Below are 21,372 nucleotides of genomic sequence, written 5' to 3'. Positions count from 1 at the left end.
GCTACAACTCACATCCCCCAGCCAACCATGGGGCATCTGGAAGTTGTAGTCCAACACATCTGAATGGCACCAGGTTGGGCAAGGCTATTCTAATAGGTGATCACTTCTGGCCAATGCTGATTACAGCTTGGAGGATGAGGTGTATGGTGCATGAACACAGAATACATAACTCTTGTGCTGGATCTGGGCTCCTCCCCCTTGCATAGCTGCCTTTTTCTGCTAAGGTGATGCAGAACCATGAGCATAAACAAATTCCACACCTGGAACACTCATTTTTCCTAGATTGGAATGATCTGAATGCATTGGGGTAGGTGATCTCGTGCCCATGTGCACCAGTGTGCCCAGGGACACCTTTCTTGGGATCCACCAAAGGTGCCTTACCAGTTCCACTTCATTTTTATTTTTTTTAATCTAACACATTTTCTTACTGGCAGCTGGTATTGATGTGAAATATTAATGCTGAAAACTGCATTCAGAAGAGTTGTTCAATGTCTTTGGGCTCAGACCCCACCTCTGTCTTGCATTCAGACTTTTGGGCAGGATACTTGCCCTTTGCCACGCCTCTCATGGCAACCATTTTGTGGTGGTGCCCAAGTTAGTTTCTCAAATTGCCAGATGCGTCCAGAGCTCCAAAATGTTGCTTACCCCTTGAATACATGAATCAAGTCATCACATTCAATGCCTTTTTTCAGTTTTAAAAATAACTCACTACAAAATTGGAAACATACTTTCCCTGCTTCTTTCTTTCAGGTTGGCACGTTACGATTTTGTGGCCCAACCGAGTTTGCCAGTGGACAGTGGGCTGGCATAGAATTGGATGAATCCGAAGGCAAAAACAACGGGACTGTTGGAAAGGTGCAGTACTTCAAGTGTGCACCGAAACATGGTATGGTGTTTTGTTTTAGATACAGTGCCTTGCAAACTCTTTTCATGAGCTGCCTTTTGACTTGATGGGGCGATATCCCAGGGATCGTCCCTGTGCGTCCACATGACACACAGGGCATACCGGGAGCAGGGGGGGATGATCTTTCCTTTGCCCCGGGATATCGCCCTACACATTTTTCTCACTTTTCCCTGCGGTCTCAGGATGATCCCAAGTCTGCGGGACGTGTGGCCCCCTGTTGCGGTTTTGTCCTAGCTCCCCGTGAGTCAACGCGAGGAGCCAGGACACAGACACAGGGCACGGAGCTCTTCAGGAGCTCCATGCCAGTCGGGGGTGGGGTGGGGGGAGCAGGAGGTTGTTGGGTTTTTTTTAAAAAAATTACTTACTTTTGCGAAGGAGCGCTTGAACGCTCATCTTGAATTTTAAACAAAATCCAAAATGGTGGGCGCCAAATGGTACATCCTCTTCCTCCTGGGATGTCGCGCACCACATGTAGACGAGGGGGACGATCTCGCGATCATAAAATTGCAAGATGATCCCCCTTCACCACCACCCCCATCTAGCCATGCCCTTTGTCACATGTCTGTCATCCTAAGCAAATTCGACTTTCTCTCATAAAACCACATTCATGGTACATAAGCAGCTCTCCTGCTAAGCCCTTAAGTAGGTATCAGGAGCATCTTCCTCCTTGCATGCCGAATAGATTGCATTGTAATTTAGATTGACATTCCCCATTGGTATTGCAAGTTGGAAAGTGAGCAGTGTGCTCTGTACCTCTGTTACCTGTGGTATCTGTGAAGTCAGTTACATTTATATTACACAAGATTGATGGTTGATGGCTATGCTTAGGAAGGCCAGAAGCGATGGCACAAAGGCTGGGACACCTTAATGAGGGCAACTCTCGTCTCAGTCAAAGGCTTTGTGTGTGTGTGTAAAAGTTTAAGTCTTCAAATTTGTTGTGTGCTTCATCTTCTAGCCATAAAAGTGAAATATTTTTGTAAGGATAAGCATTATATTAAAGGCCAAGTACAAAGCTCTCAAGTATCTAGTATCCAGTACTCCTCTAAATACTCAAACAGTCATAAATGTTTGAAAAGGGCCGTTGAGGAATAGCTGAGCTCTGCAATTAATAGTCTTTATCTGTCTTGTGACTCATCTCCACTAGGTATCTTTGCACCTCTCTCTAAAATAAATAAAGCTTCCGAACACAAAAAGAAAACCAGAGTTTCTTCCTCGCGAATTTTGCCTACGGTCAAGTCCAAGAAAATTGACATAACGCATGTAACTTCCAAAGTTAATTCTGGTAAGCATTACAGTTCCTTAGTTTTTATTTTGAAGTCAAAGGGCACATTAGGAACGTAAGCTATTTTCTTCCTCAAATTATAATCCATCGTTTTCAGAAAATTGTTGCTACGTTGGTGACAGTGGCTAAGCAATAAAACCAGACGTGATATTATTTTGGGGCAGATTGAGTAGGCATAAACCCACTGTTGCAACATGCATTGGTTTTTTTTTTTTTTACCTCATCTCCACAAAATTGGTTTTTGTTTTTTTAGTGTATTTATTGTTATTGTTTTGATTTTTGTAAACTGTTTTGAAATCTCTGATAACTAAACCAGGAGCTTGGTCCCGATAGCTCAGTATTGCCTACGCCAGTGGTAGACAGCCTGGTGCCCTCTACATCCTAATCCGCAACTATTGGTATGTGAGCTGGGGTTTATGGGACTGGTAGTCCAAAACATCTGGGCAGGCACCAGGTTGCCTACACTTGGTATACACCGACTCGCTGCAGCTCTCCAGGGTTTAAGCATGACTCTCTCCCAGCCCTACCTGCATGTGATAGGGACTGGATCTAGGACCTTTTGCGTACGAGTCAGGTGCTCTACGCCATAAGGACATAAGAAGTGCCATGCTGGATCAGACAGAGGGTCCATTTGATCCAGGTGTCAACCAAGGACCAACAAAGCAGGACATGGTACAACAGCACCCTCCCACCCTCCCACCTCCCAACTGGTGCACACAGGCTTACTGCCTCAGATTCTGGAGGGAGCACATAACCATCAAGGCTAGTAGGCATTGATAGCCTTCTCTTCCAGGAGATAGCCTTATCCAATTCCCTTTTAAAGCCATTCAAATTGGTGGCCATCACTACAACTTGTGGTAGTGAGTTCCATAGTTTAACTCTGCACTGTGTGAAGATGTACTTGCTTTTATCTGCACTGAATATCCCACCAATCAGCTTCATGGGATGTCTCCGGGTTCTAGTATTTTGAGAGAGGGAGAAAAATGTCTCCTTATCCACATTCTCCGTATTCTCCCTGAGTGAGATCCCTTCCCTGTACCCCAGTATTTCAAATATATGCTGCACAAGCTCTCTCTATTTTTTCTATTAATAATTTTAATAGATTCATGTACATTTAAGTAAAACATAGTTTGAAATAGTTTATCATGGGAATATGGGGAAGCGTTGGCCATAAAGTGGTTTTGTGCACATTTTTTAAGGTTTCTTTTTGGTAAGTGTAGTTTCAAATGCGCACATTTTTTCCTGCACACTTTTTCAAATGTATATTTCTTTTGTGCGGATTCGTTTTTGCAAACAGAATTGCAGTCTTTGGAAGAATTCGGATTTCAACATCTAACTGTGTTCCAGTTGGTGTGTAGGTTTGATATGAAATTGATTTGAAATGCAAACCAAAATTTGGCAAATTTGATTTGAAAGGCAAACCAACCAAATTTCTCACCCAACCCTACCTGAAACTCTTGTACCTGAAACTCTTGTACACTCCCATTGAAACCAGTGTGATGGATTTTTTTTTTAAAAAAAGAAGCAACCAGTAGAGAATAAAAGGGTTAGGGTACTTCATTCAAGGCAAGAAAAAGGATGGTCCACACTCACCTTCTGCCCTGACTTGCATGAGCCTGGCAGGACTCTACCACTCTGTGAACTATGAATAGATGACATGATAATAGCCTACCCGACCCTCATTCTCCTTAATGGAGAAACTCATTCCTTCCCCTCCTCCCCGTTGCTTGAATTGGTGGGACGTTTGGTGGCAGACCTTCTTTTAAGTAGTAGATGAAGGAACTAACGCATTTTGTTTTTGCATTGCTTTTTTCAAAGCCTGCTTTTTTTTCTATTAATGTTCATTCTGTTTAAAGGAATTGTTTGTTTCTCTTCTTGTTTTTAATATCAGATTCTCTTAGTAATGGCTCTTTCATTAGACTTGCTTCCATAGAGTAAAGTCTTGGTAAGCTGATCTGTAAACACATTTGTTCTTGTTAGGTTTTTTTTTAGGCTGGTCTGATAAAACATCTAATAATAGATTACATTCATGAGTTAGTAAAAAAACAAAAACAGCTCAACAGCTGGATTAAGCCAGTAGGTTTAGCCAATGAGAAATGAAGCCAATGAGAAATAAAGCTCTCTGCCCTTTATGATTTCTGCAAGCAAGATCAGCTGCACACTTTTGTTCTTTGGTAATCGTGAGCAGGTTACCATGGAACATTTCTAAACTTCATTACTATTTTCCATATAAATTTTATTGAGGGTTGGTGCTGTTCTAGCACAGGCTGTTCTTTTAGGCAAATAGTTGATTCTGTTGTCGGCATGCTTTTATATATAAATCCATTTTTTAAAAGTTAGTTTTGAGTGCTTCAAAATGTTTTGGTGCTAGTGCATGTAAATCTTGGGGCACAACGTGATGTGATGGGGGAGATCTGTGAATAGACTCTCCTGTGGTTTAATTAAGAGCAGCCACATAGCCGTGGGGTGTTTCAGATCTTGATGTCTGTTAATTTTATTGCTAAAATTTTAAGAAGTTCTAGTATCATAAAGTACTTTACTTGTTACCCCATTTAAAAGGAATACGAAAGAAGGAAGCCATGTTAGGTCTGAATAATCCAGCTTGTCATTCACATCAGTGTCAGCTAAACAAGGGGAGGGCAGAATTCAGGCTTGCATGATCTACTTTATTTTTTACTAGAACGCCGAGATCCATCAGCCAGAGCCAAGCAAAAAAGATATTGACTCAGTTGACTCATGTAACAACAATTCATGGGTTGTTCCCACTTACCACCTCTGCTTTGCATCTGCTTTGGGAAATGATGTGTTTAAGTTCTGGGTTGTTTAATCCTCAACAACCCAGGGTGCCAGGTCTGGATGTGACGGCTGACAACCCAGGAACTCAGTGTTCCCGGGTTGTGTAGCAAAATGAATGCAAAATGAATGCAAATCTACAGGGGCCCTTCTCCGTGAGCCCCTGCCAAAGGAAGTGAGGCAGGTGGCTACTAGGAGGAGGGCTTTCTCCGCTGTGGCACCCCGGTTGTGGAACGAGCTCCCCAGAGAGGTCCGCCTGGCGCCTACACTGTACTGCTTTCGTCGCCAGCTGAAGACCTTTTTATTCACTCAGTATTTTAACACTTAATTTTAACTTAAATTTAAATTTACTGTTTTAACTCTGTATTTTAATCTTATAATCAACTTTGCTGTGTGGTTTTATCCTGGTTGCGCTTTTTATACTGTATTTCGTAATTGTGTTTTTAACCTGTTGGATGTTTTTTGTGGTTTTAATTTTTGTGAACCGCCCAGAGAGCTTCGGCTATTGGGCGGTATAAAAATGTAATAAATAAATAAATAGATAAAAGTGGAAGCTGTGGCGTGGCCCTGACTAACTATGGGTTGTTTAACCTATAATTAGTTGTTACGTGTGAATTGGTCACATACTTAGTATTAAAAAAAATCTGAGCCCAGGAATTTGTATTGAGTACCATAATTGGACTGAGCTCACAGTCCCTTCACCCAAGAAGCCACTCCAGGTTGTTCTTCCCCACCCTCTACCTTCTTAACTTCAGCAGCATAAATTGTGGGAGTGGGTGGATATTTTTTGTTGCCCTTATTTAAATAGTAGGTAGTCAGAAATCCTTGCTTATCTACTTCAAAATGCTGAGAGATCTACCAGTAGATCTCAGTCTGTCTTCTACCCATCCATGGCCAGTTTAAAATAACTGGCTGTGGATCCTGAATCCATGTCCCCTGGGTTGCCACCAGAGGTTTTTCCCAACTGATGCCTGAGATTTCTTACCTGGATGCTAAAACGAACCTGTCCCCTTATACATTCAGGGCATGGCCTCTACCACTGAGCTACAGCCATTCAGTATTTTGTTTTGCAGTTGGAGAAGTATGATTTAAATAAGTGTCCCTCTCCATTTTTCCTCTTATCTGTAAAAGGGTGAGTAGATGATCCCCAAATTGTGTGAGAAGTACTGAGATTTAAGCTGATTCAGGGCACAATCCTATGCATGCTCAGACAGAAAAATGGTCTACAACTCTCAGCTTTTTGTGATATGGTATGGGGGTGCTGTTCAAATACCAGTGGACAGGAACAAGTCCTTGAGCATGCTTAAAATTCCCTACCTACAGGCTGGGGAATGCTGGGCATTGCAGGACTTTTTTCTGTCTAAACATGCATAGGATTGTGCCCTTAGTCCCATTGCCTGATGTTTATTCTTGAATATTGCTAGACTTTGATGGCTTCATTGATTTGCTTTGGCTCACAGGCTTGTCAACAATGAAAAAAGAGACGACGTCTGACTCCATGTTTTTGGTCGGCGAAGAAAGAATGAAATCTCCACCAGGTAAAGAAGGTAATGTGTACTCCAGATGTTTTTGGCTGCTGTAATTGGCATGACCATGTGGAATCTATTAGGGCTGTGCACCGCTTCAGGCCCAAACCCAAAGTGATTCGGACCCTTCCAAACCGGATCCGAGGTGATTTGGGCGAAGGCCAAGGCAGCCTCAAGCCGAAGCCAATTGCCTCCGAAGCTTCGGGCCACCTCAGCGCTTCAGAGCTGACCCCACCCCCCACCAGTTTCCTTACCTGCTGCTTCTGTTGCTGCCACCATCTTTCTTCTGCCGCCGCCGCTGGAAATGAAAGGGAGTAGGCCACGCGATTTTAAGTTATCGCGCAGCCTATTCCCTTTCATTTCTGGTGGCACCGGAAGCCACCAGAAGAAAGACGGTGGCAGCGATGGAGGCATCAGGTAAGCCCCCCCCCCCTTGCGTCCAGCAGCTTCCACTCAGAGACGCTGAAGCCAGGAAGTAGGCCATGGACTGAATTTCAAATCAAATTCTTGTAACCTGCACTGCTTACGGAGATCTCAAAATGTCTTGCAAAATATAACTATTTCAGAAAAACAACAACCATGGAAATTGTGATCTTTCCAATAAGGGCACACCCTGCAAGGAACTGCAGCTATTTGGGAGCTCTCTGCAATGTTTCCCCCTTAACAATACAGGTACATGCTAAAGCTTAATATGTGAAGCTCACCCGAAATGTTTACCATTTCCCACAGAAAGATAAATTAGCATTACCTTCAGCTTTGTGGGTGAGTAAGCTGAGATACACTTAGGGTCACCATCTTGCCATACACTCTTCAGTGTTGGTTAGAACAGGCCAGAAGAGGAAGGTATAAAGAGAAGAAAAAGCTAGAGATCAATCTTGTCGGTAGCTTGTACATCAAGATTTCACAAATTGAAATGAAAGTGATTTACCTCCCAATCTTATTTTATAGACTTGATTTTAATATTAATATAGTGCGTAATAGCATGCAGTAGGCACTTCATAATTCACCCACAAAATGTCACTCCCCCTGTTTCTCATCAAAGATTTAATAGACTAGCTATCAAAAGCAAAGGGCTGATGTCTTTTATTACTTGAAGCTGCATTATTTTTACAATTATGCTCCATGCTTACAAGTATTACATTGTATTAAACTAGGCTTGAAAGACTAACTAAGTGATGTCCATCATGAGCAGTTAGCTTTGGGCGTATGAGTTTTTTTATTCCCTTGCAGGTAGGAATGAAAAACCTGGTAAATTGATATTTCCTGCCTTGTGTGCAACTTGTGTGTCTTTCTGATATCTGAATAAAACTATGGTTTTATTATTGTTTTCAGCAACCTCCTTTGGATCCAGAAGCTCTTCATCTTCCACTACATCTTTGGACAATAAGCAAAATTGTCCCACGAAGTGGAATTCCAGAAGCAAGAAGAAGAAGGAAGACTTGAAAGCAAATTCTGTTGCATCCAAAGGAGTTGCCGGTATATTTTTTTGGTTTCATTATTCTTTAGGAGAAAAAAAAAAGTGGGAAGGAGAGCACCACTGAACGATGTGTAGAGAGATTGAACTCTGGTGCTGTAAAAGATGACAAATCTTTGATGGGTGCAGTCATTATTCTTTAAAAATAATTGACTGTAAGGATGAAAATGATGATGGCAGAAAAGGGCCTGTTAGTGCTCAGGGTGAACCTAGACTTCTAATGCAACTCTTAAATGATTAGAATAAGGTCTCTGCAGATTTTCCAGATGAGCCTTTATTGTTGTTATTTGGAGTGTCAATGAGATGGCTAAATAACTGTTATGGGAAACTCAATGCAGTGAGGGCCACCATCCCAATTCAAGGCCCTGTTATGGAAACTCCATATTCTGGAAACTGTGCTTTTCCTGTTCACTTATCCCAGGATGGGAGGAGAATCCATGTTCTCCAAAATATGTCTTTTTACTGTATCGGAGACAGCTTTAGGTGTGAATTGTGTGCAAATTCCACTCTGATTCAACTTCTTAAACTTGTAAACAGTGTGTTGTTGTTGTTCTTACAAGGGAAAGAGCCCTAGCTCAGTGGGAGAGCACATGCCTTGCATGCAGGAGGACTCAGGATCAGTCCTGGCATCTCTAGGTAGGGCTAGGAAAGAATCAAACGCAGGAGAACCACTGCCAGTCAATGTCAACTATGCTGGGCTAGATGGACCAGTGGTCTGACTCAATGTGAAAGGCAGCTTCCTATGGTCTTTCTATTATTAGACTGATAGGGCTGGCCATCAACACATGCTCCACGGCCAGGTTGCAAGGCAGTCATGCTGTGTTCTTGTAAGTAGGCTGCCACCTTTCACTTAGTCCCTTTGGTGTGTGTTGATTAGACATAGCTAAAAATGAAGAGTGAGGCTGCTGCGGGAAGTGTACTTACAACGTTTGGGTCAGATGTACAATCTTCTCTCTAGCATTGAGTTCAGGGGATATCAGTACTGCTGATTTGCAGAAGAAATGAGCTACATGTGGCACTGTTTGGCTGGAACCCCTGATTTCAGTGTGTGAGACAACTGAAATCTGAGACTGCAATCCTCTGCAAACTTCCTTGGGAGGAAGCTCCGTGTCATCCAATGGGACACTTCCGAGTAAGCCATGTAGAAGATGGAGCTGCACATCAGCTTTGAATAGAAAGCAAGTGCATTTGTCTTTTGTAGCACGAAAGTGGGGGGAAGCTGGGCTCTCACCGCAGGAGAGAACCCCCAAACCAACTCTCTGTTCTCATCCCTGCATACTCTATGTAGCTTTCTAAACCCTCCTCTGAATTACATCAAAATAAGTTTGTGAGTTGCCTTTTTCCAAGCTGCAGCAGGCCTTTGTCTGGTGCCATGAATATACCCAAGGGTGACGCAAGGAAATAGATTGTCCATCACAAATGGGAGTGCAGGTCAGATTTCTTTGGGCTGCTGCAATTTTGGTCCCACTTCTTTGAAGGCAGTTTCTAAAAACCTCTTGGGTATAAGCCCTTGTAATCGTGCCAGTCTTGCTTTCAAATATTCTGTGCATATTAATTTTGCCAAACTTCAGAAGAACATGCAGGCCTATTTGATCCTCTGTCTGATTGTCTGGTGAGATCCTGTTTAGTTCCATTAATGCACCATCCTCTGAGATGCCTCTCTGTATGAACAATTTGTACTACTGCTTTTCTCCTTTGATGTGATTCAAATAACTTCTCTTCTCTGTTTTTGTATATCTAATTGAACAGGGGGAAATAACACTTTTCCGTTAGCAAAGAGGAATCCTTTTGATGAAGGACAAATTCAGATTGGAGACAGAGTCCTGGTGGTAGGACAAAGAACTGGAATAGTTAGATTCTATGGGGCAACCAAGTTTGCACCAGGTAAGCTGCCTGTTGGTCTTATAGGGCAGAATTGTTTTGGACTGATACTCAAAAGCCTACCTTGGAAGTTGTAGATGTGGAACGTAGAGTTTATTATATCTGAGGGGGTCATTTTATGACAAAAATGCTCTTCAGTTTTGAGAAAAATGCAGTTAGAAACAATATATTGTAAAACAGCAATGTAATACAATAAAATCGTAACTCAAAATCAATTGGTAAATTAAAAAAACACACCTTTTCAATAGAACCACATAGCAATGATGTTAAATAGCAGTACTAGAAATGAGCGTAACTGTTCCATAAAACTGCAGGTACATCATATTTTAACCTGGTGCCTTGAACTCTGGAAAGAGTATTCCATAACCAAGGCCATCACTGACATCTCTTTAATTGGATTTTTTTTACTATTAGAATGTGTGCCTTGTGGCAGGGACCCACGGTTTTATTCTTGCTTTGTATAGTGCCATGTGCACTGATGGCACTAAATAAATAAATAATGAAACTGGCCCACATCTGAAGGCAAAGGATATGTTTAGCTGTGGGTTATTTCAGAAGCAGTTGAGTTAGCATGGTTAAAAATATCTAGCTGCATTTTTTTTTTAAAAAAAGACAAGTTAATGTTCACTGTTTGCTGAAACAAGCACTTAACCTCTTGTAACTGCACTCCCAAATTCAGCTGCTCAGCCCACAGACTCAGTCAAGTGAATTCCTGCTTCAAATAAAGGATCCTACTGGCTTCAAAACATTGCAGTGCTGTTTCAGAACAGCAGTGTGCAGGGAACAGGAAGCATGAATAATCTGGGCTTCTGTTTTCTGCACTTGTTCAGAAGTTGCAGAGTTGCACTGCCAAACCGCGGACTGCGCATGCTCATTAACTGTTGTTTGCGGCTGTGACAGTGGTGCACTTTTTAGCTCCTGCTTCGGGGGCTTTGGGGATCCATGGAAGCTTGCCTTTGTTTGGCCGCTCCCCTTCTTCGTCTTTCCCTCCTGAACATGTGCTTTGATTTGCCAGACGGCTTTGCACCTCACTCAGTGCAACGGAAAGGAAGTGCAGTATTCTCACAACAAACCTTGCTGTACAACACTGGGCATTTTTTGCTGTGGCTCTTACATAATTGCAGGTGTTGGGTTTCTTTTGTGTATGTGATGGTGCCTCTACCTCAAGCATAGTACTTTTGCTGTGAAAAAAATAATGACGAGAAGGCGGAAAATTATCTTGAAAAAGCTCCAGCTTAATGTGAGTTTTGACCTAAGGGAAAACTTGCTCTTTTCGCGGAGAATGTTTCCACTGTAGCATCTCACTTGACAGCTTTAAAATACAGCAAGCAAAGGCATATTTAGTTGCATAAGCGTTGTTACTGATAAACTGGCAGGAAAACTATCACTGTTGCCTTTTGAAGGCTGGAAGAAAATCACGTCTCCCCAGCTGAGTCTTTTAAATGCATGATGGAGTTCCGGCTGCTTTTGCTTGTAATTAGCATTGCCCTTAAAACTGTACCCTAAGCTCCAAATGACTTGAATTTTAATTTTGACTCTTAATAGGATTGGATAACGTAAGAAATGGTAATAGCGCATTCTGGAACTTCTCCACTTCCTACAGAATTAGCAAATGTGTTGCAAATTGTCGTGTCTAAATGGGTTGCTGTCTGCCGAGACTGTCTCAATGACCTGTGGGAAGATGCATTGTTCAACTGTGCTTTCTTGTAAAGTTCTTCCCATCCTACAAGGGCAGGTTGAGTGAAAGTAACCAAGTGTTCATTTTGAAGTGGTTCCCTCCATGCTTCTGTTTTTTTGGAACAGGATTGAAGAAGGCAGCCTTGACTGGCCTTGTAAATTGGAGGCTATCTGATTTTCATGCTCTATTGGTCTGTCCTACTTAGAACTTAAATGTTTTAGATTGCCCCCCCCCGACCCGCTTTCTTTGCCTCACTAAAACGATGACCTTTGTACATAAAAATGGGATTAAGTGCTACTTTACAAGTTGAAACAAAATTTGAGAACACGCTTGTCATCTTGATCATTTATTCAAGCTGATTTATTTAAGAACCATTCTTCTCCGCCCCGCCGTTCATTCCTCCTTATTTGCTATGGTGATTGCAGATTCAAATTGCCAAGAACATTTCTGTACAAAGAAAAGCCCTTCTGTGCAGCAAACAGTTTTATGAAAGAATGCATTTTTGCTCACCCACAACTCTTCAAATATCTGATTTTGACTGTTGCAGGGTTTTGGTGTGGAATAGAACTGGACAAGCCTCACGGTAAGAATGATGGTTCAGTGGCCGGTGTGCAGTACTTCAGCTGCCCCCCAAGATATGGCGTCTTTGCACCACCATCCAGAGTGCAGAGGTAAGTGTGGAGTTTCCTGATGGCCAGGCAAAATGGTTTGGGCTTCACTTTGATTCAGAAAGTCCTTTCATTCAGAATCTGCTTCCGACTGGAGGGAGGCCTAGAGCAGTGCCACGCACTGCCAAGATTTAGATCATCCCTGTTCTGAGACTAGCCTGTCAAAGTGAAGCAATCAGTCTTTGGAACTAATATGAAAACCATCAATAAAACAGAAAGCTATTTAAGGCTTGTTTGCTGTAAAGAAAAGTGGTTGTGTCAGATTTTTCTCAATTTTTAAAACTCTTGGTTTAGTATCAATGAATTCTTACAATTTAAAATTGTTCTCACTATAAGAGATCTGGTCCTTGCAAGAGGGATTTCTAAAAACATTCATTTGACACACAGTAGTACAAAGGGAGTGCCGTGGCTCAGTGGTAGAACAGATGCTTTGCCTGCAAAATTTCCCGGGTTCAATCCCCAGCTTCTCCAGGTAGGCTGGGGCAGACACACGTCAGTCTGAAAACCCGGGGAGCTGCACCCTCTCTGTTTAGCCAGCATAGAACTAGGTAGACCAATGGTCTCCCTCTGTATAAGGCAGCTCCTTGTATTCTTAAAGGAAAAAGTCTAAGTAAGAGGTTTCTTCTTCCCAGGGAAAGTGTGACAAAATGATAAATTATGTTATTGTTTATATGTGTATATTTAAGTGTTTGGTTCAGGTTTGGATTTCCTGTGGCCAATTCTTTTATTTTCAGGAAATAGTAAGTAAGTGGGAGGGGGGAGTTAGAATGGTGAGCCGTGTGAATGGTGTCATCTGATTGGTCGGTTGATTTGAATGGAGAGAGAAGAGGGGGAGTGAGAGGCAGTTAAGGGGTTATTGGGCAGTTAGAAGAGTCAGTCAGAGTGAGGGTAGGAGTGAGTGGGGTTTAGTAGAAGCTTGTTTCAGGATAGTATTAAGGAAGTGGGGCTATAGGGTTTGGAGGTGGTTAGTATTCCCCAGGAGGTTGAGGGAAGCAGATGTATGTGGATAAAGTAGAATAATCTTAAAGTGTCTCTTAAAACCTTTTTCTGTATGAATAAACTTTATTCTTATTTTGTTTAACAACCACGTCTCCTCACATATGCGTTACTTCAGATAAGAACATAAGTGCCGTGCTGGATCAGACCAAGGGTCCATCTAGTCCAGCACTCTGTTCACACAGTGGCCAACCAGCCATCGGCCAGGGATGAACAAGCAGGACATGGTGCAACAGCACCCTCCCATCCATGTTCCCCAGCAACTGGTGCACACAAGCTTACACACTCACACACAAAGGTTTATTATTCCTTCATTCTTTTAGAAGATAAAGAATAGGGTGGTGGCAGCAAAGGAGAGGTTTAATGATAGACCTCACAGAGCGCACTTAGCTTCTTGTTGAGTGAAGCTTCTTCCTTTGGCACCTAAAGTACAGTGAGGATTTAGGAAACCACCCAGTTGTGGGGGAGGGGTGATGAGGATATTTATTTAGCACTCATTTTACTAGGTGCCCTTCAGAACTGTATAGAGACACCATTGCTGCCCATGGGCAACTTTCATCCTTGGCAACTTATGGCAGTATCCAGCCCACATGGTTGGGGCCAGTCTTTGTGGTGAAGCCAGTATATGGTCACGTGGAGGTAGTTTTTCAAGCAGATTCCACAGGCTACAGCATTGTGGTAATGGGTAGCAGATGAATGTTGGTGCATGGGAGGGTTTGCAGTATTTGAGACTGTTTGAGTAGGGATCTAATGAAAGGAAGAGAGGGACACAGCTTGACTAATGACAGGGCTAATGGTAGATGATAATGCCTGAGCCAGAGGAAGCAGGAAGGTGAATAAGGCAGGGGTGGAGGCAGTGGCTTGGAGATCCTGAAGTGGAAAGACAATGAGCTGAAAGTGGATGTGGAGAGCCACACAAGGGTGATGTGACCTTAGCAGAAGGAATGACATGATCTTGGCAGCACATTCCAAACTTGCTGTAGAGAAGATGGAACAGAGGTGGGAATGACAATAAATAAGAATGCTACGCTAGTTGGACATGCAGGGAGAGTTGGGGGGATGTTCATGGTTACCTTCCCCACCGTGGTGGCACTGTCAGAAGGCCTGTGCCCAATCTGCCCATTTTGTGTGTCCTGCTCACAGTTTTGATCTTTAGAGTTAATAACCAAAATGAAAGAGATGAAGAGCATATAGAGAGTGGTTTGTGGCCTTGAAGTGTCCCTGCAGAGTATTTGATCCTCAATGTCCTTATGCACTGTGGGAGCTTCAGCACATTCTGATTTGCTGTTGCAGGTGGGGGTCAGTTTGCAGGGACCAAGACAGGTTTTGTAATCTGCACAGCCAGTTTCCCACTGTTCATATTCTAGAGACAAAGAGAGCTTCTAATGATGCCAATACTGCATTTCCACATATGCATGGTGCTACTTAAACCAGTTTCTGTGCAGAGATGCCATAACTCTTCCTTTACTCCTGCTGCATTTAATTTTGATTCCTTTGGATCAGTGTGACCCAAAGGAATTCATAGGCTTTGGAGGAATCTCACTTTTTTGTTAATTCCAACTTTTGTTATGCACTGAAGTCAGTCGCTGCCAGCTCTATCATAAATGAAAAATTGGATCCATACTTTTTGTCTTTTTGAGAGAGAGAAGTATTAACACGTGGTTTCATTTTCAGACTAACAGGATCACTAGACTCCCTTGCAGATGTTTCATCAAGTAAAATGAATAATTCTTTCCCTGGTAAGAATTGGAAATACATCTCATTTTGTTGTTCTTTGTTATCTATGCCAATTGCAAATATTGTATTTTAGGGAGATGGTTGTGAGTGAGACTGAAATGAAAGGGAGGTTTTCTTTCTCTCATATATATATATATATATATATAGAGAGAGAGAGAGAGAGAGAGAGAGAGAGAGAGAGAAAATTCCATTTTTTTTCTCTCTCTCTCCATTTTCTCTCTCTCTCCATTCCATTTTTTCCTGTGGAATATGGCGAAACCCTTGCCTCCATATAGTGTATCAGGTTATCTTTTCTTATATGGTCTAAGATCCAAGCTATCCGTCTGAATTGACAATTGTCATCTCTGTATTCAGATTTTGAGCAACTCACGACCTAGTTCAGCAGGCTTGGTGCTGTGCAGTGTCCATTACTTTCAATCACACAATTCATAGCTGAAGCTTAAAATGCAGAGTGCCATTGAGGTTGAGCAGACACCTCTACTATCAATAAGGGCCTGGATAAATGAGGGTAGAAGGGAGGTGGCTGTTCTTAGTTTCCTGTGCTGTGATTTTTCAATATATTACAGCAGCCTTTCCCAACCTGGCTTCCTCCAGATGTGCAGGGAATGGTAGCCATTGGCCATGCTGGCTGGGCGTGATGAGAGTTGTAGTACAAAACATCTGGAGAGCACAAGGTCAGAGAAGGCTGTTACATGGGGTTGCCACTTATTAGATTGTTCTAAAAAGTTCCTTCTCATTTTGTGTTCAGGTTTTCGACGCAGTTTCAGTACAACCTGTGCATCTTCCCAAAAGGAGATAAAAAGGAAAAATTCTTTTGTCAAGTGAGTGACATATTTTTAAAAACACACACAAGCAGAACATGTATATTCTGTCATCTGCTGTGATTAGATCGATTAAACTCTCTTTTTGTCGCTGGAGGACCGCATCTTTGTGATTAAGGATGCCTTTTAATACCATTGTAACTCCCAACTCTCATCCTGAATGCTTCTGGGAAGAAACCATGCCAATGATGGCTTTTGCCTTCCCATGAGTCTTATTTCTGCCCTGGGTGGGAGTCGTAAGGAACAGCCAGCTGTACGTTTAATAATGAAATAACTAAAATCAGAATGGTAGGGAAAGAGGCAGAATCTCAGCCCAGAGAACTGTTGTCCATATTCTCTGCCATGCAAGTGAGACCAAAATGGATGACTTCTTAAAAAATGTTTCTCTCCCTATTCCCCTCCCTCCCATATTTCCTGCTTCATTTTAATGGGGCCTTGCTTGGGGCCAAACTAGATGTGACATTAAATATTTTTCTGCATTTAGTGTGTGTGTGTGTGTGTGTGTGTGTGTGTGTGTTTTAAGTGAAATTAGCAGCTGATAGGAAGGGGGGGGTGATAATTATTGGGATCTGTCAGCTGAGGAGGGGAGTTTAAACCTTTCCTCCAATCCTGTATCCCAACAAGAAAAACAGCTTTTTCAAAGCTATAATTTGCATCGGGAGGAAAGCATCACCATGTTACACTTTCTGTGACCTCCCTGACCTTGTTGTACCTAAAGTACCTGGTCTTTCTTTGTAAAGGGGCCCTACTGGGGTCTTAATATTACAGAGGCAAATCTCTCTGTGAGCAGGGGCAGCCTTAGTTTTATTCTTGTTTTACTTTTCAAAACAAAGCATCATTTGTTGCCTTCTTCGCCACCCAGATCCAACAACCCTTCGCTGCGGCGCAGTTGGAGCAACACCACCACCGCTACGGCCAGCACCGAGGGCCCTGTGAAGCTGCACGAGGGCTCCCAGGTCCTCCTGAGCAGCTCCAGTGAGATGGGCACCATTCGCTACATTGGGCCCACGGACTTTGCCCCAGGTGTGTGGCTTGGCCTGGAACTGCGGAGCGCCAAGGGCAAAAACGATGGCTCTGTGGGTGACAAGCGCTATTTCACTTGCAAGCCGAACTACGGAGTCTTGGTGCGGCCAAGCAGAGTCACCTATCGTGGGATTAATGGGATGAAACTTGTGGACGATATCTGTTGAAGAAAATGCTCTAACCCTGGGAAGTGAGGATGTAAGAAATAAAGTGCACAAAGGATTCCTGCCCATCACCTGCATGGAGTTCTGTCGTATCTAATGTCGCACTTCTGTAACATGAACAGAGCTCTCGCCTGATTGGAGCGCATTAGGACTCGGAGGACTGTGATCTTAAGAGCTTCCCCTACAGAACAGTCCTTGCCTGAGTGCTGCTTGTATAAAAGACACCTTGGGGTTGAGCTGCCATATTATTTGAATAATAGACTGTTTTCTCTCTGGCTCCGTATTGCCATGCTTTGCCACTTCACAAATGAGCTTTTTCATCCTATATCCTAATGAAGCTGTAATGTGACTTGATATAGCAGAGCTTGTTAAACAAAGGAGTAGGATTTGTCAGCTGCCTTCGCCTTCTCTAAAAAAAAAAAGCAATAAAGAAGGAGGAAAATGACAATATTTAAGGATGGGGGAAATATTGAGAAGCTGTTTGCTTATTATTCAGACAGCTCCCCCAAAGCACAGACTAACCAATTGGAAAGAGACGAATGTGCTCCTTCAATGCTATGTACATAAAAAGCCTGAATAAAGGGCTGGCAGGGGGAGCTAATAAAAGAGCACAAATATTTTCAGGTTTGTAGTCAAAGCACTTTTTAACAGTATCTAGGTGTGTGTGTGTGTTTTTAAAAAAGTCAGCAGCATGCCAGAAGCACTTTCAAAAATACAGTTGGCACAAAGTTGATGCACTTTTATCTCTCCTCTCTGGAGAGTCTTTACCTGATGTTCAGGAGAAATGGTTTTCTTAGTTGAGGCGGCAGCCTGTTGCACTGCAACATTTTATATGAACCAAAAGCTCTCTAGTAAAGCTTTCCAGCCAGGAGCTAGATTGGCCGATGGGTCACTTTAAGGTCAGATAGAGATAACAGGCCAAGATCATGTGTGCATGGAGGTGCACCCCCTCCTGCCTGTAGAAACAGGCATCCTCCTCGCATGGGGTGTGTGGGTGTGGAGAGGGAGTGTCTCCCTCTTCTGGTTTGTGACCACCTAAAGTCATTGCCAGAGTTCTCAGCTTGGGTGAAGCACTTCAGCCTGGTCTGATCATGGCTGCCATATTGGAGGAGAAGTTGCCAAAAACCTTTGGATGATTCCAATGTTACTGTAGCTGCACGTTTCTCTTCCTCCTAGGAGAGCAACTCAGGATCTTTAGCTGGAGCCACTGTGTCAAGCCAGCAAAAGTCTAGGGGGTGAGTTAGGCCATATGGCAGTTGTCCACTTGAAATCAGACAAAACTGGAGAACAGCCAAAATAATCCAACTGAATGAAGAGACAGTCTCAGTTGTTGAAATTTTGTTGTTGTTGATGTAGCCCCTTGGGCTTCTTCAAGGAATTTTGTTTTTCTAAGATCCTGAGGTTTGGTTTCTTCAATTCCATTGAGTTGGCTACTTCGCCCACCAACCATCAGTTGCCAGCTTGGAGTCAAAAATTAAGATGGACCTATATCTTGGTGCTTGCATTCCCAGAGCCATTTGGACTTTGATGTTCTGTACAGTGCGCAATAAGAATTATCTATCACTGTGGGCACATCGTTTAAAAAAGCTCGTCATAATGTTTTGTGCGGAAGCCTTTGCTATTTTTCTGTAATTGCTACAATGTTGTGAGAAGCATGACCTATTGGTGTATCTTTAAAAACGCACACAGCATTTAAAACACTTAAATAATGGAGTGATTATGAATTTATAATTTCAATTGATATGAAATACATCATACATCTTAATTGTTTGGCATATTTTAATTCTTCTTATATGTATTCAGATAACTTAAAAGCCACAAAAGCCACAAAATGGCTTCATTCTTGAAAATGAGGTAGCTTGTCAAATTGCACTTAAAAGTCCATTTAAAGGGATATTAGTCTCTTTTTTGACTAAGTTTGAGCTATTTATAAAAGTATGTATTATATTTTCAGCATTGCTAGAACAATTATCCTCATCTGCATTAAACATGAAAAAGCTGCAATATTGCTAATGCATATTTTTAAGGTAATGGTAATAAATTGTGACTATAAACATGCATTTAGTTATAAGTCATCTGAAAACTAGTGATAAGTATTTGAGGATGCAAATGTACCTTAATGCACTGAACCTTGCCATGGCCAACATCTGTTTCTTTGTTGTTTAAATTGTGTTTTTTTTTTCATAAGACTGCTGTTGATAGTTGTGTGACTGTAACGATGCCCATTGCTTTTAAGAAAATTGAGCTATCACAGTATCCTTTTTTGAATCACTTTCTTTTTATGTTAACTTGAAGATTATGTATTTAGGATAGTGAGCAGCAGCTGTAATGTAATAAAGCAGATGTTTTAAATACCCTTTTATGTCTATAAGATATTGCTGTACTCTGTAGACATGCCAATCTTGAACATAAAAATGTTTATGCATTCCCTGTATATCTCTCAGCTTGTATTCCTCTTTTGCCCTCCTCCAATTCTTTGAGTAATGAAGCTTCCAGATAACATTAAAGGATAGAAATATCTTGATACTTGCAAAGGGAATTGCTGCACAATGAGAAATCTATCTCCAAAATATCTATCTGCATATATAACACTCACACATTATTACTGTCTTTTATGTGCTTCTCTATCATCCCGCTAGCAACCATAGTAATGGAACTTAGTTTACTTCAAAACTATTCAATGTAGTCAAATGTAGAGCAATCCTATACATTTCTACCCAGATGTAAGCCCTGTTGAGTTCAATGGGACTTACTCCTGAGTAAGTCCCGTTGTTTTAGTCAGATTTCTTAGCCATCTCCAGATAGTTCCTGTAATGCAGTCTGAACTTGCACATGACTATGGATTACCCTTGATGAAGTTCTGATAATGTGCAACCCATACTCTCAGATGTGAGTATATACGAATTACTGTATGCATGCTGGGGCAGGCTTGGCCCTATTGCTCAGCTATACATTTACTGTCCTTAGTTTGCTGAAAATGTGGATAGCTTTATAATGCTATCCACACTTGCAGAAGTGGCAACAGTTTATTATTTGTTGTGCTATCTTAGGTTACAGAAGGCCTCCGATTTGCCAACTAATATGCTGGTAGTCTAAATATGTAGTCCAGTGGTCTTCAACCACCCAGAAATGGGTTGGGAGATCAGTCCAGATGGGTTATGGCAAAGCTGTTGCTGCTATATTGGGCAATTGTAAAACTGGGTCCCATGGTGCATCTTGAAAGTCCGAGGTGGGTCTCTCCTCTGGACCATGTTCTATACTATGCGCACACTGCCATCGTATTAGTTGGTAATACTCATTAGTTGGTCGTATTTCCTGTCTGTCTTGCATTAAGCAGCTCCTTCCCACCCTGTTTGTGTCCTGAGCGGGACAGGGCCAGTGCTGGCAGTCTCTGGCTCCTGCAGATGAGCCGCTCCTTCCCACCCTGCTCACATTCCAACCGGGGTGGGAAGGAGCCTGACTCAGCTGGGCTTTGCAAGAAGCTCCTACAAACCCTGGCAAAGTCAGACCACTCCTCCATGCTGTTTGTATCCTGATCAGGATGTGAGTGGACTAGAAATGGACTCAGGTGGGCAGAGATTCTTTTTTAAGAGTACATCTCTTCTCATTCCTGACCATTGGCCAGCTTGGTTGGGGCTGTTGGGCTCTGTATTCCAAAACATCTGGGGGGGCAGTGGGGGAAGGCTAATGTCAATGCTGCAAAATCCAAGCCTTAAAACAGCACTGGCAATGTGTTTAGAACAGCTGTACCTTTTCGTCCGGGTTAATGGATGTTCTGTAACCAACAAAGATGTTAATCTCTATCAGTTAGCCTAGATCCAAATAGAATTTTCTTGACCTTGGAGTCAAAACAAGGTTTATTTAATATTACTATGTTTACTATTAACTTCCCCCTAGAGAACTTGCTGCAATTGTTGTTAGACAGATGCTCAACCACTCTACTCGCTGGCCAAGCCGTATCAGTTCATGTTCTGACCAGATGCAAGGCTAATTGGTTTGTTGAGTTATTGCAGACACTACACAGCCAAACAGATGCCTTCCTTTACAGTCATTTTATTTTGTCTTCATGCCTTTAGCTTCACTACACTTGATTACAATACAAATACAATACAAAATACTTAATGACCATATATTAGTATTTTATCTTGAGAAGGATCCCTGAAATGCATAGGCCCTTGATTTATGAACATGTTGCATAAGCTTCTGTACAAATGTGACACACATTCCTAATGACGCTTTGATACAGAAGGAGAGGCTGAGTACAGACATCCATGTGTGGGGTTATGTAGCTGTGAGAGGACATTGAAATGGTAGCACTTGCTCAGGGTTTAGGCATAGGCGATGGCCTCAGTTACAGGAGTGGATGCCCAAAAGGAAATTGTTAACGTACAGCTGCTGGACCTCGCCATGCACTGCAAAATGACC

General features: G+C 42.3%; 1 protein-coding gene across 1 annotated transcript in view; it reads left to right on the top strand.

The window, feature by feature from the left end:
• Positions 1–19,301, top strand: part of CLIP4 (CAP-Gly domain containing linker protein family member 4) — a 46,047-nt gene extending 26,746 nt beyond the window's left edge. The window contains exons 8-16 of the mRNA XM_063124160.1: positions 751–886; positions 2,049–2,186; positions 6,440–6,517; positions 7,838–7,981; positions 9,729–9,863; positions 12,086–12,209; positions 14,877–14,941; positions 15,688–15,760; positions 16,623–19,301. Of these exons, the coding sequence (XP_062980230.1) occupies positions 751–886; positions 2,049–2,186; positions 6,440–6,517; positions 7,838–7,981; positions 9,729–9,863; positions 12,086–12,209; positions 14,877–14,941; positions 15,688–15,760; positions 16,623–16,950 (1,221 nt within the window). The 3' untranslated portion in view covers positions 16,951–19,301. The remainder of the gene's footprint in view (positions 1–750; positions 887–2,048; positions 2,187–6,439; positions 6,518–7,837; positions 7,982–9,728; positions 9,864–12,085; positions 12,210–14,876; positions 14,942–15,687; positions 15,761–16,622) is intronic.
• Positions 19,302–21,372: the final 2,071 nt, after the last annotated feature.

Source organism: Elgaria multicarinata, chromosome 4 (assembly GCF_023053635.1).
Source record: "Elgaria multicarinata webbii isolate HBS135686 ecotype San Diego chromosome 4, rElgMul1.1.pri, whole genome shotgun sequence".
Lineage (NCBI taxonomy): Eukaryota > Metazoa > Chordata > Lepidosauria > Squamata > Anguidae > Elgaria > Elgaria multicarinata.
The sequence above is the reverse complement of the archived record's forward strand: the minus strand, read 5'-3'. Positions and strand labels throughout refer to the sequence as shown.